We start from the raw sequence: 14515 nt of genomic DNA, 5'->3' as shown, positions 1-14515 counted from the left end.
GCCAGCAAATAGCCACCTTATGGCTGGTGACAATCCTGTCGTCAGTTTTCGGTACGGCCTCGATGGACGCCCACAGGCAAAGAACACCATCATTGGTGCAGTGATGGCATGCATCACACCAGTTAAGAGCGTCGAGGAAGCCTTGAATGATAACCGCACAGTCCGGGACGAATTCTGTGTATTCCTCTACAGTGGTATGTACATGTATAACGTGTATATTCTTTCATATATAAAAAAAAATTATTCATCAGTCATTGTCATAGTCAAAGTATGAACACTAAATGGAAATTTCATGTGGGAGACTTCCTGCAATATCCTCAAGGTCCACTGTATATCATGTTAAAGTTATTTTGATGTTAAACATGATTAGGTTCTCCTTATACTTATGCCTATACTTCAGTGCTGTATACCTTCTTATGGGCTCTAGATGTCTGAAGCTCTTGTATGTATCCAATAGTTAGTAAAATGGAAGCACTGACCAAATCATAAAAGCAGAGTGTATGAAGTATACCATTCCAAGATTAAGATACAACCTACTAAGTATACTTGTCCCTCATTACCCTTTTCAGGCAAGGAAGATTACGAAGAACAAGTCCGGTCCGGGTCACGAGTATTTAGAGAGATGAATGACCTGCAAACGAATGGGCTCGACTTGTTCCTTGGACATGATGATGAAGGCCAGGAGAGAAGGAAGCACGTGAGAATAAATTGGTAAGGAGTATGCTTGAACTTTTGGGATTATTGTGATCAACTTTATATTCCCTGTGACCCGACCAGGAAGCAACCATCATCACAGTCCTATAAAACAGTACCATATCATTGTGTATCACCCTTACAGGTACATAATCTCCGACTGGAAGGCCTTAGCTGAGATGCAGGGGATTGTTGGGCCGACTGGTAATGTGTACATTTGTTTTTAACAAGCAACACTATAAATCCAGAAAAACACTCTAAAACCATAACACGCCTGGGGATTTAAGTGCATCAATTCCAGAGACTGAGTTATGTTATGTTACCTGCATATTTGCTATCATATACTCTCTCATATTTAGAAATATCAAATGTTTTCTTAAAACTATGCACTTGAATTCACTGTTTTCCTGATTTTAACTAAATTTAAGTGTTCTCCCGGATTTATAGTGTTGCTTGGTTTCTTCATATAACTAGATGTTTTGGATGTTAAGTTCTTCTTGCAGGTTATTGGCTCAGAAATTAAGCTATAGGATTGTGCTTCATGTTTGATACTCTGACTGCCACCCCAAAGCATTGGAGGCTAGCCAGTCTTAGTGAAGTTTGTTTTAAGTGCATAAATTCTATGTTTTAGAATACTGTACCAGTGATTGTGTATTATCAATTGCTTATATTCTGATTGTACCTTTCATAGGAGACTACTTTTGCATACTATGCTATTGTCCCAAAGAAGGACATTGCTCGGTTCAGACAAGGTAATGTTATTATCATTGAATCATTAATGAAATTATACATGTCACTCTTGCTACTTGTGCATGATGATAGCTACACCATAAGTTCATAATGTTTCTCCCTGGACAATAATTGGGAAATACACAACCCCTTGCACAATGTGACTCATTGGTCAAAAAAAGCTTGTACAGAACCAATAAATATACATACTAAGGTATCAAGGTCTCCATTTCAGAGTATCCCCTGAGGACTCTGGAGGACGCTGCACGCTATGTAACAAACAGACAAGACAGCAAAGGGCATCGCCATCTTCCAGTCATGAACATCCCTTGTGAGAATGTCATTATTGACACCATGCACATGTACGTACTTTAAATCCTTTATTGACAAAGATACAGTCTCTCATGTCTTCAACTACAGATAGTTGGAGACATGTATGGTCAACCATTTAATTGCATGTTCGTGTTCAATTGCACAGTAATCAGGTAATGTTTTGTCTTCACTTCTACCAACATGCACATACAATGGCTGGAAATAATATTACAGGTACCCAGGAAACCAGTTGTTCAGTAATCAGTTCTCATTTTACACAATCGTAGTAACTTTGTATTTCAATCACTAAAATATTGCAATTATGCATTATAACTTTCCAGGTTCCTCCGTATAGGCGGCAAGCTTCTCACACAGGTACTTTTAAAATTGTTTGCATGGATACAGGCATAGCAAACTATAAACAAGTTCGATTGAAATAGAAATTGACCAAATTCCTCTTTTTAAAATGTTAAGAAGCAATCTGTAATAAGGGAACTTCTTGTACTTTCAGCTCATAGGCTGGGCAATTGACCAGGATGCCACGGAAAAGTTGGAGCAAGCTATGAGGGATATTGGTATTGGCACCTTTTACATAAGAAAGGAAGCAACACAGCAGGGACCCAGTACCTTCAAGTGGAAAACTTTGTCAGGTATGACATCCCTTTACAAGTGTAATGACTGAGCAAAAACAAACATGAAAGATCAGCAGGTATAAGCTTCAATGTTACACAATTTGCTTCAAATTCATCATATTTGGGTTACATTTAAGTAGCATGGTTGGTTTTATTTTCAAATCACACAATTCTACATGCAGAGGACATAGATGTAATTAATTGCAATTCACTTTTACCCACATAGCCAAAGAGCTCAAGAAAGCTGTGAAGATGCTGCCGGATAAGATGCCACAGATCATTCAAAGCATAGGCAGAGCCTCTGAGGTGAAGATCGACAGTCTACAGGGGCGGCAACTAACAAGCATCCTCAACAGTAAGGGGGCAAGGGTCCCAAAGCTGATCAGTGAGAGGAAAGCCCTCCTTAAGACCCTTCTGGGAGGAGCAGAAATGGTAAGCTGTTTAAAATCAGACAGTTGTCAACACTATAGATTACAGTAACACAAATGTGTTAAAAAATATTGAATTTCATTTTTAAGCTTCACATTTCAACCCCTTTTCTCCACATTGCTGTTTCCGCTACTGTGTAGGTAACACTACCTGGGAGGAATGAGGATGCTGTGGAGATTGAAGTGAGGGACATCCAAGAGCTTTGGCGGGTAAGTTGTAAAAATGGCACTTGAGTCGTTTCTTTTGACAAAACAGATCTCAGAAAAAAAAGAGGTTTTATTTGTGTTAAAATCTACTTCTCTCTACACAGGACCTCCCCAGGATCATGGACATTCCCAAGGACCCAACATTACACCACACCTACCAAAGGGAAGCAAGGCAGTGGGCGGAAAAATTCCGGGATACAACATACGCCGAAGATATCACTCCATACATACATTGTAAGTTAACACTATTATATTTTCAATTTGTAAACAAACTATTAGTATTCAATGCAAAGAAATTGTTAGTCCTGAGCTATGCATGTGACATCCTTTAACAAACAAATATTTTTAGTAACAATAGAACAGCAACTGCTGACTAAAACAATGGTACAATAAAAAGATACAGAGAAAATGCTGTCTTCACTTTTACCATATTATTTGTGCTTCACATTAATTATGACAAATTCAGAAGTTTCAAACATTTTTTTCAGACTTTGCCTGCCATGCTGGTGCACAGCTTCAACAACACCCATTCTTGCACTTCGTCAATTGTGAAACTATTGAGAAAAAGAATCACATCCAGACACGAAGATATCACCTGGCAACACAGAAGGGTGGGGGCCGCAATCCCAGCAAGTGGGCAGAGCAGGTAACTTAATGTGAATCCACAGAAACAGTTGATAATCAGTTTAGCTCATAACACAAACACCCTATGATACAACTCAGATATGATTGCCTGCTACATGTATTCAATACATGCTTAAAATTAACATTTACTTTATTCTAAACTTCTCAATCTTTTCAGCTGATGCAGATTGAGAACCGTGACCTATATGCAGCATTCCACGGGATAGGACAGAGACAACGGCGTCAGTGGACCAGGAGAGCTGAGCCTGAAGACCCTGGTTACTTTGGGGGGTCTGGGTCAGAAAGCGACGCTGAGGAGTCTGCTGCAGAGGATGAGCAAGATCACGATGACGACTACGACAACACGGTAGCGTATGATGGTGAAGAGGATGATTAACTATCCTGTTGGTGTGCAGACTTCTGGTCGGCTTAGTCCGGAGTCTTTGTTCCAGTTGCACCTAAGATGAAGATGAATAGATCGTGTAGTAGACTGTAACTACATCTCCTATTTACATGTATATTTTGTTAAAACTATCCATGTACATGTGTACATACTTAAGTTAGCACTTATGGACAGAGCACGTCTTGTTTCTTTTCTGTACAAAATGAATTGCCGTATTGTCCTGCACGTACCTCAAACTGATCTGACATGTAAAAAAGAAAAGTTTGTGAGTTTTACCTGAAAAGTTTACATCAGTCCTGCCATCCAACGGCCTCTTCTCCTAGAGAAGGTAAAGTGGAGCTCAGGTTCTCCAACCATGTAGCTCACTGTTGGAGAGCAGAGTTCTGGACGATCATCATCAGAGTCCTGAGCCCAGGTGCACCTGTAAGTTTAATGACAACAGATGAGTCTTCAATGGCTTTTGGTTTGTTGATATATATTATGCATATAACACATTGTATATAATGATTCATATATGCTTCTCTGTGCAATAATAGTATGTTTATTAGTCAAGACATTATGAGTCCTTTATTCAAAATGTGATGATGATGAGTAGAAATGCTTGCTAGTGTTTTGATCTGTCGCGATGCACCCATCATCAGAGTTCCCTTTACTCGAAAGTTTGAAACCAACAATTTGACTGAGGTTGAGGTCAAAAATACCATTACCTCGGGCAGTTCGAATGGGAGAACATCTCCCTCCTCTTATAGCCCCAGGATATGTGTATTCCCTCCATCCTCACCACTCGGCACACAGTGTTGGTAGGGCAGGTGCGCACATCCCAGTGGTCCCCGAGGATGGTGTCCACTTCCCCCATGTTCTCTGCTGGCACATTAATGGCCCGTCCTCCAAAACAGTTCTCCAGGTTCTCCTCCTCCAACAGTTCCTGACACACAGGCAATGACAACTGCTGGAGAAAGATTCCCCTGAAGTTTTCTTTGGAGAACGGGACCACAACTGTCAACCTCCTGACATGTCCCTGAGTTCGTGATGGGGTGTATCTGTACCCGAGGCTGTTTGCAAGAGAATAAAATAACGTTACCCCTGTTCATAAAAAACTAGATAACATATAGCAAATTGAGTTTGTACATTTTGATTTCAGAATGATTGTATTAGTTAAGTGCAAGAAAACTGGTCTTTGCAACACTCTGTAACTTGTGTAAGGTTGAAATGTTGCCTGGAAGTACCATTTGGGTTGTGAAACTACTATATCATTACCATCCAGATGAAACAATGAAAATGTTAACTTACTTGTCAAATATCTGCTGCCGAAGTACACGCAGCTCGCGATGCTGGCTGACCTGCACTTGTTGTTCCTTGAAAACTGAAATAAAAATGTAAAGAAACAAAGTTAATATAAAAGGTAAATGAATATTGCAGAATGGAACTTTGAAAACTGTTAGAATTGATCATTTGAATTATCACACATGTATCACCTATATCAGGTTGTTCTCTCCTTAATTGAAATAAATCTCTTATAATAACTAAGTAAAAGTAATTATTGCATCTCGTTATATAAATACGTCGGGAAGATTCAAGGGGGTATTATTTTGATAGTAGTTAATTGACATCATTGACGTTAACGTTATACAAACATCACCTTTCATGCTCGGGTTGCAGCAATTCCGTTGGAGGGAGTCGCGTAGTTCGGTGTTATACCGGAGGTCAATAACGCTATTGGGCCACACTCGTTTTGTTGGAGCCCACTTGACCTCCACGTGATGCTCGTCCACCCTTCGGACGACCTCCAGTATGGGCCACTCATCCGAGTCTTCCTGTGGAGTTCGTCTCTCAGTTCTAGACTTGGGGACGCTCCAGTTGTGCCCATACACGTAATCGTCCGTGTGTGAAGACTTTCTAGATCTATCTGACCTCCTTGGAAGAGCCATTATTACCCTTTTGTATGTCGAGTAGAAGGTGTTAAACGTCTTGATCTGAGGTACAGCTTCGCGCGCTTCCTGTCACCTGACCTTTCACCAGGTCAGGCTGAGGCTTATGTTACATTTGAGACAGTTTGAGTTCTAAATTAAGTATAGTCGCCTATATCGTTATACTGTACAAAATCCTACTTGTTTATGCTTTTATTCAATGTTTCTATCCTGTTTTCATCAGAAATGTGAAACAAAATACGTCCTCCTAGCATGACATCATGGTGGGAAAACACCGATGCCTGGGAAACACAACCGATTTCCAGATGTGGCCCAGAGCTGTCACATTAGCGCGCCCTGATTGCCACTCCTGGCAGCTCCCCCACCCTGCTGGGACAGGCGAACGTGCCAGGCCCGGTACAGATAGTCGGGCCTTGAAAGTTTGATATGAAATGTCGGGATAGGTCAGACTTTCTAGCTGTCCTGTACCCACACTCCCCACACATGTAGGGTTTCTCACCGGTGTGTTTTAGTACATGTCTATCCAAATTAGATTTCTTTGCTGCAGAATAGTCACACTGGTCACACTTGTAGGGTTTTTCTCCTGTATGGGTTCTCATATGTCGGGGTAAGTCAGACTTGTTAGCTGTCCTGTACCCACATTCCCCCACACATGTAGGGCTTCTCACCAGCGTTATTCAAGCTGACTTGTTGTCGACCTGAGAAACCCCGGTGGGAGACGCATCGCAGCAGTTCTGAACAACTCCGGTGGGAGACCCCTGTCCTGCCATTGCCATGTTCAGCCTAACGAAAAAAAATTGAAGATATTACACAGATTAAGCGTTATAAGCTGTGAATGATAAAATAGAATTTATAGAAAACAAGCTTCAAAGAAATCTAACTTCACCATTAGCTTTACAAATTTGCTTCTATGTTGTTCCAAAATCATAATTTGTGAGATCTTACAATCACTCACTCACTCACACCACCAATCTCTTAAAACAATTTATATCATATTATTTATTACTTCTACGACTACGAACAATGGGTAAAATGACCCCATTCGCTAGGCTGGAAAGAGAGTCGGTTCTTGAGAAGAAGGTACAAACTACAAAATATCTAGAAACCAAAAAATCCTGTCGGCGTATCTGCTCGTAACGTACACTTTGAAATCGCCTCCTACGGACGTGACCTGAACTGCAGCCGACTCACCCGGAAAGCCAGTTGCGCAATACGGCGCATTTATACACGAACTGCAAAACCTTCACAAATCAAATCACACAGTCTGAAACCAGATACATTCCTACACCACACAACACAATTTACATCTGGCTGACGCTCTTATCAGGCTTTCTACCCAGCCTTCAAGAATATTCGCTGCACTACTTTCTATACCCGCGTCACCGTCCATTAATACTGTGACCTGCTACCTTTGTCCTTCCGTCGTCTTGCGAGGTCAGAGGTGAATATCCTTTGGGTCAAAGGTGAACTTGTTTGCCTGATTACCCATGTAGTACATTTGACGTCGGGTGGCACGTTACGTTTTCCTCATAATGAAAACCTTTTACGCTTCACCGAAAAATACGTAAAATTCGCCATTTTTGCTGGTCTAATATCAAATAATAAATGAAAGGAAGATAAAAGCTGACTAGAAAAGCAAAGCATAATGTAATGTTTACCTTCGCATAATCTGCTCTGTTGATTCTTACTCAAACACATTCATGTATATATGGTGACAGCAGTCTAAACCCCTTTCGCTATAAAATTGCAATATGACATACACCAACACTAGTTACCATGGTGATAGACTGTCTGGCCCAGGTCATTGACCTTTTGTGTTTGGAGAAAACTGAAGGAAAACAAGATGTTTTCTTCTTTAAACATAATAACAGCCAAGCCTGGTCTGAATGTTGATTTCTATGTTTTGTGATGATTTAACAAACTGCATCATTGCAAATAAAGGCAAGAAAAGCATTATCTTGAAAGTATCAAACGATTTAATTATCATAACTACATCTCCGAAAAAACTACAAACAGCATACTTGTATACAACATAACGTCTACCTTTATAAAGCTGTAAGATTATTTTCTATTTGGAAACTGAAGAACATCGGTCAATTTACACTGATGTAAATCAGCGTTAAGATTTCATTATGAACCAAACGCTAATCTACTGAGTTTATATTATTCAAAATATATTACTGTGTCTGTAAGACATACAGGCAAACACTTAGACAAAGTGAAGTATTAACAGGAAATAGAAGTTCATTCAATGGCTTCTTTCAAACAAACTCAATATTAACTTCTACGTTTCAACTACTGTTTACAATCACTTACCGATTACAGGAACTACTAGTAGAGGAACTACTAGTACAGGAAATCTAAGCTCGTACATACACAACACTAACGTCTACATTCCAACTACTGTGTACAAACACAGCACTAATGTCTACCTTTCAGCTTCAACTACTGTGTACAATCACTTAACGATGTTAATTACTGATTATGTATATGTATATTATCCAATCAATAACATTTACTATTCTCAATGTACAATTCTAGATAGCTAAAATAGATTTTGATATCTGACATTACAACAAAGTATATGGGCTACTAAGCGAAACTAAGACTTATTCTTGTACCTAAATTATAGTCATAACTTAATTAGATATTAAAGTAAACAAGTATAGGGCTTTTTCGTGGGAAAAAAACTTTGCCTACTTGCAAACATCATGCATTCTTACAGAATATTCAGCCTAAATCTTAATGAACATAACTGTCATATACCCTTAAGATTAGTATCAAAATATTAAGTAGAGAGACTGTTGGTAACAGCAGACTGTGCGTACTAAATGTCACTACGAGATGATCACAGTTGCAGACTTGGTGCCTCTGTATGGATTTTCATATGTCGAGTTAGGATAGCATAATAGAGGCTGCAGAATAGCTACACTGGTCACACTTGTAGGGTTTTTCTACCGTATGGGTTCTCATATGTCGGGATAAGGTAGACTTTAAATCTGTCCTGTATCCACACTCCCCACACATCTAGGGTTTCTCACCAGTGTGTTTTGCTACATGTTCCTCTAAATGAGATTTCCGTGCTGAAGAATAGTCACACTGGTCACACATGTAGGGTTTCTCACCAGTGTGTGTTGCTTTATGATTATCTAAGGTGCCTTTCTGTGATGCAGAATAGTCACACTGGTCACACTTGTAGGGCTTTTCTCCTGTATGGGTTCTCATATGTCGGGATAAGTAAGACTTCCAAGCCACCCTGTACCCACACTCCCCACACATGTAGGGTTTCTCACCAGTTTTATTCAAGTTGACGTGTGCTGCCGCCTGGTCTTCAACATTGCTTGTTTTGCTGTCACAGTCGACCTGGGAAACCCCGGTGGGAGACCCATTACAGAAGTTCTGACCAACTCCGATGGGAAACCCGTATCCTGCCATTGCCATGTTCAGCCTAACGAAAAAATTAAAGAAATTATACAGATTAAGCGTTATAAGCTGTCAATGATAAAATAGAATTTATAGAAAACAAGATTCAAAGAATTCTAACTTCACCAAAATTTACAATTTTAACCTAATGCATTACAACGTAACCCAACATAATTCTAACGTGTTGTTTTTCTCGCATTTGAATAAGTTTGCTTCTATGTTGTTCCAAAATCATAATTTTGAGATCGTACAATCACTCACTCACACCACCAATCTCTTAAAACATTTTATATCATATTAATTTATTACTTCTACGACTACGAACAATGGGTAAAATGACTCCATTCGCTAGGCTGGAAAGAGAGTCGGCAGTATAGCCTATAGGTTTGGTCACCAGGCTTCTCTATTTACTGTTTTTACAAATCATGAACAGTTCTACGCGTTTCTAGATTTTGTAATTGACGCCTTGTGCGATTGTTTACAATACAATAAACATTTCCATATGATTTCACGTACTCTAAAAAGGCCACTTTGCCTGATGCAAATCGACGTACATGTAAGTGGCGAGGGTCGAACGTATGTTTGATTTCGCCCCCCACCCCCTTTAATTGAAAGATATTCACATATCAAAAATGCCTACAAATTAACATCCTACCGCGGTTTTTCTTCCACAGAAATGGTCTAAAACTATTCCCCTCAACAATAGAATATTTTTTTCTGTCCGTTTCTAAGCCTTACCTGCTTCCTATGACGGTTTTTCTCTTCACGTAAACCGGAACTCGGGCAGCTTTGTCCTTCCTTCGTCTCGCGAGGTAAGAGGTGGATACTTTTTGGGTCAAGTTGTGTGCCTGATTACACCCGTAGTACATTTGACGTCGGTTTGAACGTTAAGCTGTGTTCATAATGTCAACCTTCTGCGTTCAAACCCAACACCTTACAACGTAACAAGCGTCTGACTTTTGTTTCTGATCTACTTTCATCTTCATCTTTGCCGGGGCTCAAAGATGTTATGTGAGCCCCGGCTACACCTCCATGTAGCCGCTTGGTCTAAGGCGGGCAGGCCTCCAGCCTGGCCCGGAAGGACTCAACGGTGGGAGCCATAACTACCGGGCCAGGCAAGGCGTTCCATTGCGGGAATTTAAAAATGATAATTTAAGGGAATTCAAGGCAAGCCAAACTGTTTGGTCTGAATCTTGATTTCTGTGTTTTATGATCAACTCAACACCTCTGACAATATTCCAAGGAAAAAAAAGCAACACAGAAGGAAACTTTATGTTCAAGGGATTACACGATTTAATTATGTCAGTGCAAAATATCTGTAGAGCTACAAAAAATACAAAACAGGAAATTTACTTGTATACAACCTATCGTCTACCTTTTCACTGGCGTAAAATTACTTCCTACTTTGGAAACTGAAGAATATCAGTCATTTTACACTGATACAAATCAATGCTATTAGCTTTTCGGGTTTTATAGTAAGAAATTTTAGTAGTTTAAAGAGTTGATAGTCACAAGATATAATTGTGTTTGTAGGACATATAGGCAAACACTTCTTGACAGGAATTACTAGTAGATACACAGGAAATCTAAGCTCGTACACTCAACATTAACGTAACGTCTACATTCCAACTACTGTGTACAAACACAGCACTAATGTCTACCTTTCAGCTTCAAATACTGTGTACAATCACTTACCGATGTTAATTAATGATTATGTATATGTATACTATCCAATCAATACTATACCGCTTACTATTCTCACTCTACAATTCAAGATAGCTAAAATAGATTTTGATATCTGATATTACAACAAAGTAAATGGGCTACTAAGCGAAACTAAGACTTATTCTTGTACCTAAATTATAGCCATAACTTAATTAGATATTAAAGTGAACAAGTACAGGGCTTTTTCTTGGGAACAACCGTTGTCTACTTGCAAACATCATGAATTCTTACAGAATATTCAGCCTAAATCTTAATGAACATAACTGTAATATACCCTTAAGACTCGTATCAAAATATTAAGTAGAGAATCTGTAGTTAACAGCAGACTGTGCGACCTAAATGTCACTACGAGATGGTCACAGTTGCAGACTTTGTGCCTCTGTATGGATTTTTATATGTCGAGATAGGATAGCATTAGAGGCTGCAGAATAGCTACACTGGTCACACTTGTAGGGTTTTTCTCCTGTATGGGTTCTCATATGTCGGGATAAGGCAGACTTTAAAGTTGTCCTGTACCCGCACTCCCCACACATGTAGGGTTTCTCACCGGTGTGTGTTACCAGATGTTTGTCCAATGTAGATTTCAATGCTGCAGAAAAGTCACACTGGTAACATTTGTAGGGTTTTTCTCCTGTGTGAGTTCTTATATGTTTGGATAAGTTGGACCTCACAGCTGTCCTGTACCCACACTCCCCACACATGTAGGGTTTCTTACCGGTGTGTTGCTAGATGTTGGTCCAAATCAAATTTCCGGGCTGCAGAATAGTCACACTGGTCACATTTGTAGGGTTTCTCGCCAGAGTGTTTTAATAGATGTCTTTCTAAATTACATTTCTGTGCAGCAGAATAGTCACACTGGTCACACTTGTAGGGTTTTTCTCCTGTATGAGTTCTCATATGTTGGGATAATGTAGACTTGTAAGCCGCCCTGTACCCACACTCCTCACACATGTAGGGTGTCTTACCAGCGTTATTCAATTTGGCTTTTGCTGTCGTCTGGTCTTCAGCATTGCTTGTTTTGCTGTCAAAGTCGACCTGGGAAACCCCGGTGGGAGACCCATCACAGCAGTACTGACCAACTCCGGTGGGAGACCCTTGTCCTGTCGTTGCCATCATCATCATCATCATCATCATGTCGTTGCCATGTTCACCCTAATGAAAAAAAAAATTGAAGAAATTATGCAGATTAAGCGTCATAAGCTGCCAATGATAAAACTAGCTTCAAGGAATTCTAACTTCACCAAGCTTAACAATTTTAACCTATAACCTATATATATATACTAATGCATTACAACGTAACCCAACATAATTCTGACGTGTTGTTTTTCTCGTATTTGAATAAATTTGCTTCTATGTTGTTCCAAAATCATAATTTGTTAGATCTTACAATCACTCACTCACACCACCGAGCTCGCTCAAAACATTTTATATCACATTATTTATTACTTCTACGGCTACGAACAATGGGTAAAATGACTCCATTTGCTAGGCTGGAAAGAGAGTCGGCAGTATAGCCTATAGGTCTGGTCACCAGGCTTCTCTATTTACTGTTTTCAGAAATTAGTTCTACTTGGCTCTAAATTTGTTTATAATAATAATAATAATAAATGGTTTTATTGTCCAAACAGTACCCGTGCAGTCGCTGCCTGTATACGGCTGAATTGATGCAAGGTATTACATAATCAAGACAAATCACAACAATCAAATAATACACATGATACACATATTTGTTCCACAAATTATTGTGGAACTGTCGCAAGGGTCTATACGGCAGCCATTCGGCGCCAACCGAAGTTATAGGTACCCATTCACACCTGGGTGGAGTGAGGAAATTCGTGTAAAGTGCCTTTCCCAAGGGCACAACGTCGGGGCGCATGTTCAGACATGCCCCAGGTACGACTCGGAATCGAACCCGAGTCTCCAGGTTCGTAGTCGATCGCTCTAACTACTACACCATCCGACGCCACCGTTTACAATCAAGGTAACATCTCTATACTATTCTACGTCCTCTAAAGAAGCCACTTTGCCTGATGCAAGGTGACATACATGCATGTACATGTATGTGACGAGGCTTCGCCCCCCTCCCCCTTCAATTCCACGATATTCACATGCATACCATGCATACCCTGCATACCATCTTCGGGTAGAAATAGGCTCAAGCCTGTGTGGACCCGATCTTCCCTCTAGTTTTCACTTGATGCGTACATAATATTTGCCCAGGTCTTGTCCAGTCGGTTTTTAACTGTTTTCGCTTCCACCACTGCTTGTGGCAAGGAGTTCCCGTCCTTCACAGTTCCTTCTAACGCTGAATGGCTGTCCTCTAACCCTATTTTTAGCTAACGGTATATATGGCTTGTGTCCTCTTGTTGTGCCTACAAATGTTCGTCCTACTTTGGTTCATCGTCCACAGAAATGGCCTTAAACTATTCCCCTCAACATTAAAATATTTTTCTGTCCGTTTCTAAGCCTTACCTGCTTCCTATGATGGCTTTTCTCTTCACGTAAACCGGAACTCGGGCAGCTTTGTCGTTCCGTCGACTCGTGAGGTCAGAGGTGAACCCCGTCCGGGTCAAAGGTGAAGTTGTCGACCTGATTACCCTTGTAGTACATTTGACGTCGGTTTGAACGTTAAGCTGTGTTCATAATCTTAACGTTCTGCGTTCAAACCGACCACCTTACAACGTAACAAGCGTCTGACTTTTGTTTCTGATCTACTTTTAAAAGAGATATTTTAAGGGAATGAATGTCAAGCCAAACTGTTTGGTCTGAATCTTGATTTCTGTGTTTTATGATCAACTCACCACCTCTGACAATATTCCATCCAAAGAAAAAAGGCAACACAGAAGGAAAATTTATGTTCAAGACATTACACGATTTAATTATGTCAGTGTAAGAAATCTGTAGATCTAGAAAAAAAAAATACAAAACAGGAAATTTACAACCTATCGTCTACCTTTTCACTGGCGTAAAATTACTTCCTACTTTGGAAACTGAAGAACATCAGTCATTTTACACTGATACAAATCAATACCATTAGCTTTTGGGTTTTATCCTAACAAATTTTAGTAGTTTAAAGAGTTGATATAATTGAGTTTGTAGGACATATAGGCAAACACTTCGCGACAGGAACTACTAGTAGATACCCAGGAAATCTAAGCTCGTACACACACAACATTAACGTCTACATTCCAACTACTGTGTACAAACACAGCACTGATGTCTACCTTTCAGCTTCAACTACTGTGTACGAGATGGTCACAGTTGCGAAATCGGTGCCTCCGTATGGATTTTCATATGTCGAGTTAGGGCAAACTTAGAGGATGCAGAAAAGCTACACTGCTCACACTTGTAGGGTTTTTCACCTGTATGGCCTTTTATGTGATGGGCTAAGGAAAACTGGTACGTTGTCCT

The 14515-nt window shown here is 40.0% G+C and overlaps 2 protein-coding genes across 2 annotated transcripts; one reads left to right on the top strand and one right to left on the bottom strand.

The window, feature by feature from the left end:
• The first annotated feature begins 103 nt into the window (after positions 1-103).
• On the top strand, positions 104-4046 carry LOC109479606. The gene is made up of 12 exons (XM_019781594.1): positions 104-194; positions 570-711; positions 839-897; positions 1385-1434; positions 1645-1784; positions 2076-2109; positions 2246-2384; positions 2593-2798; positions 2936-3004; positions 3106-3235; positions 3490-3647; positions 3804-4046. The coding sequence occupies exons 1-12, from the start codon at positions 104-106 to the stop codon at positions 4020-4022; spliced, it is 1437 nt and encodes a 478-aa protein (XP_019637153.1). The 3' UTR covers positions 4023-4046.
• Positions 3977-6379, bottom strand: LOC109479605. The gene is made up of 5 exons (XM_019781593.1): positions 5668-6379; positions 5319-5391; positions 4736-5080; positions 4305-4449; positions 3977-4083 (listed from the first exon to the last, which is right to left on the bottom strand). Exons 1-4 carry the CDS (start codon positions 5954-5956, stop codon positions 4314-4316), a joined length of 843 nt encoding a protein of 280 aa, XP_019637152.1. The 5' UTR covers positions 5957-6379; the 3' UTR covers positions 3977-4083; positions 4305-4313.
• Between the last annotated feature and the right edge of the window lie 8136 nt (positions 6380-14515).

This window comes from Branchiostoma belcheri, unplaced genomic scaffold (assembly GCF_001625305.1).
Source record: "Branchiostoma belcheri isolate BF01 breed outbred unplaced genomic scaffold, Haploidv18h27 scaffold498, whole genome shotgun sequence".
NCBI lineage: Eukaryota > Metazoa > Chordata > Leptocardii > Amphioxiformes > Branchiostomatidae > Branchiostoma > Branchiostoma belcheri.
This window is presented reverse-complemented; position numbering and strand designations above follow the sequence as displayed.

Excerpts from the sequence above, each read along its gene's own strand:
- LOC109479606 (XM_019781594.1), top strand. The coding sequence starts at position 104 with ATGGCATGCATCACACCAGTTAAGAGCGTCGAGGAAGCCTTGAATGAT. Across the intron at positions 2,110-2,245 it reads GCGGCAAGCTTCTCACACAG|CTCATAGGCTGGGCAATTGA; the intron begins GTACTTTTAAAA and ends TTGTACTTTCAG. Across the intron at positions 3,648-3,803 it reads CCAGCAAGTGGGCAGAGCAG|CTGATGCAGATTGAGAACCG; the intron begins GTAACTTAATGT and ends CAATCTTTTCAG.
- LOC109479605 (XM_019781593.1), bottom strand. The coding sequence starts at position 5,956 with ATGGCTCTTCCAAGGAGGTCAGATAGATCTAGAAAGTCTTCACACACG. Across the intron at positions 5,392-5,667 it reads CTGCAACCCGAGCATGAAAG|TTTTCAAGGAACAACAAGTG; the intron begins GTGATGTTTGTA and ends TTTTTATTTCAG. Across the intron at positions 5,081-5,318 it reads CGGCAGCAGATATTTGACAA|CCTCGGGTACAGATACACCC; the intron begins GTAAGTTAACAT and ends TCTTGCAAACAG.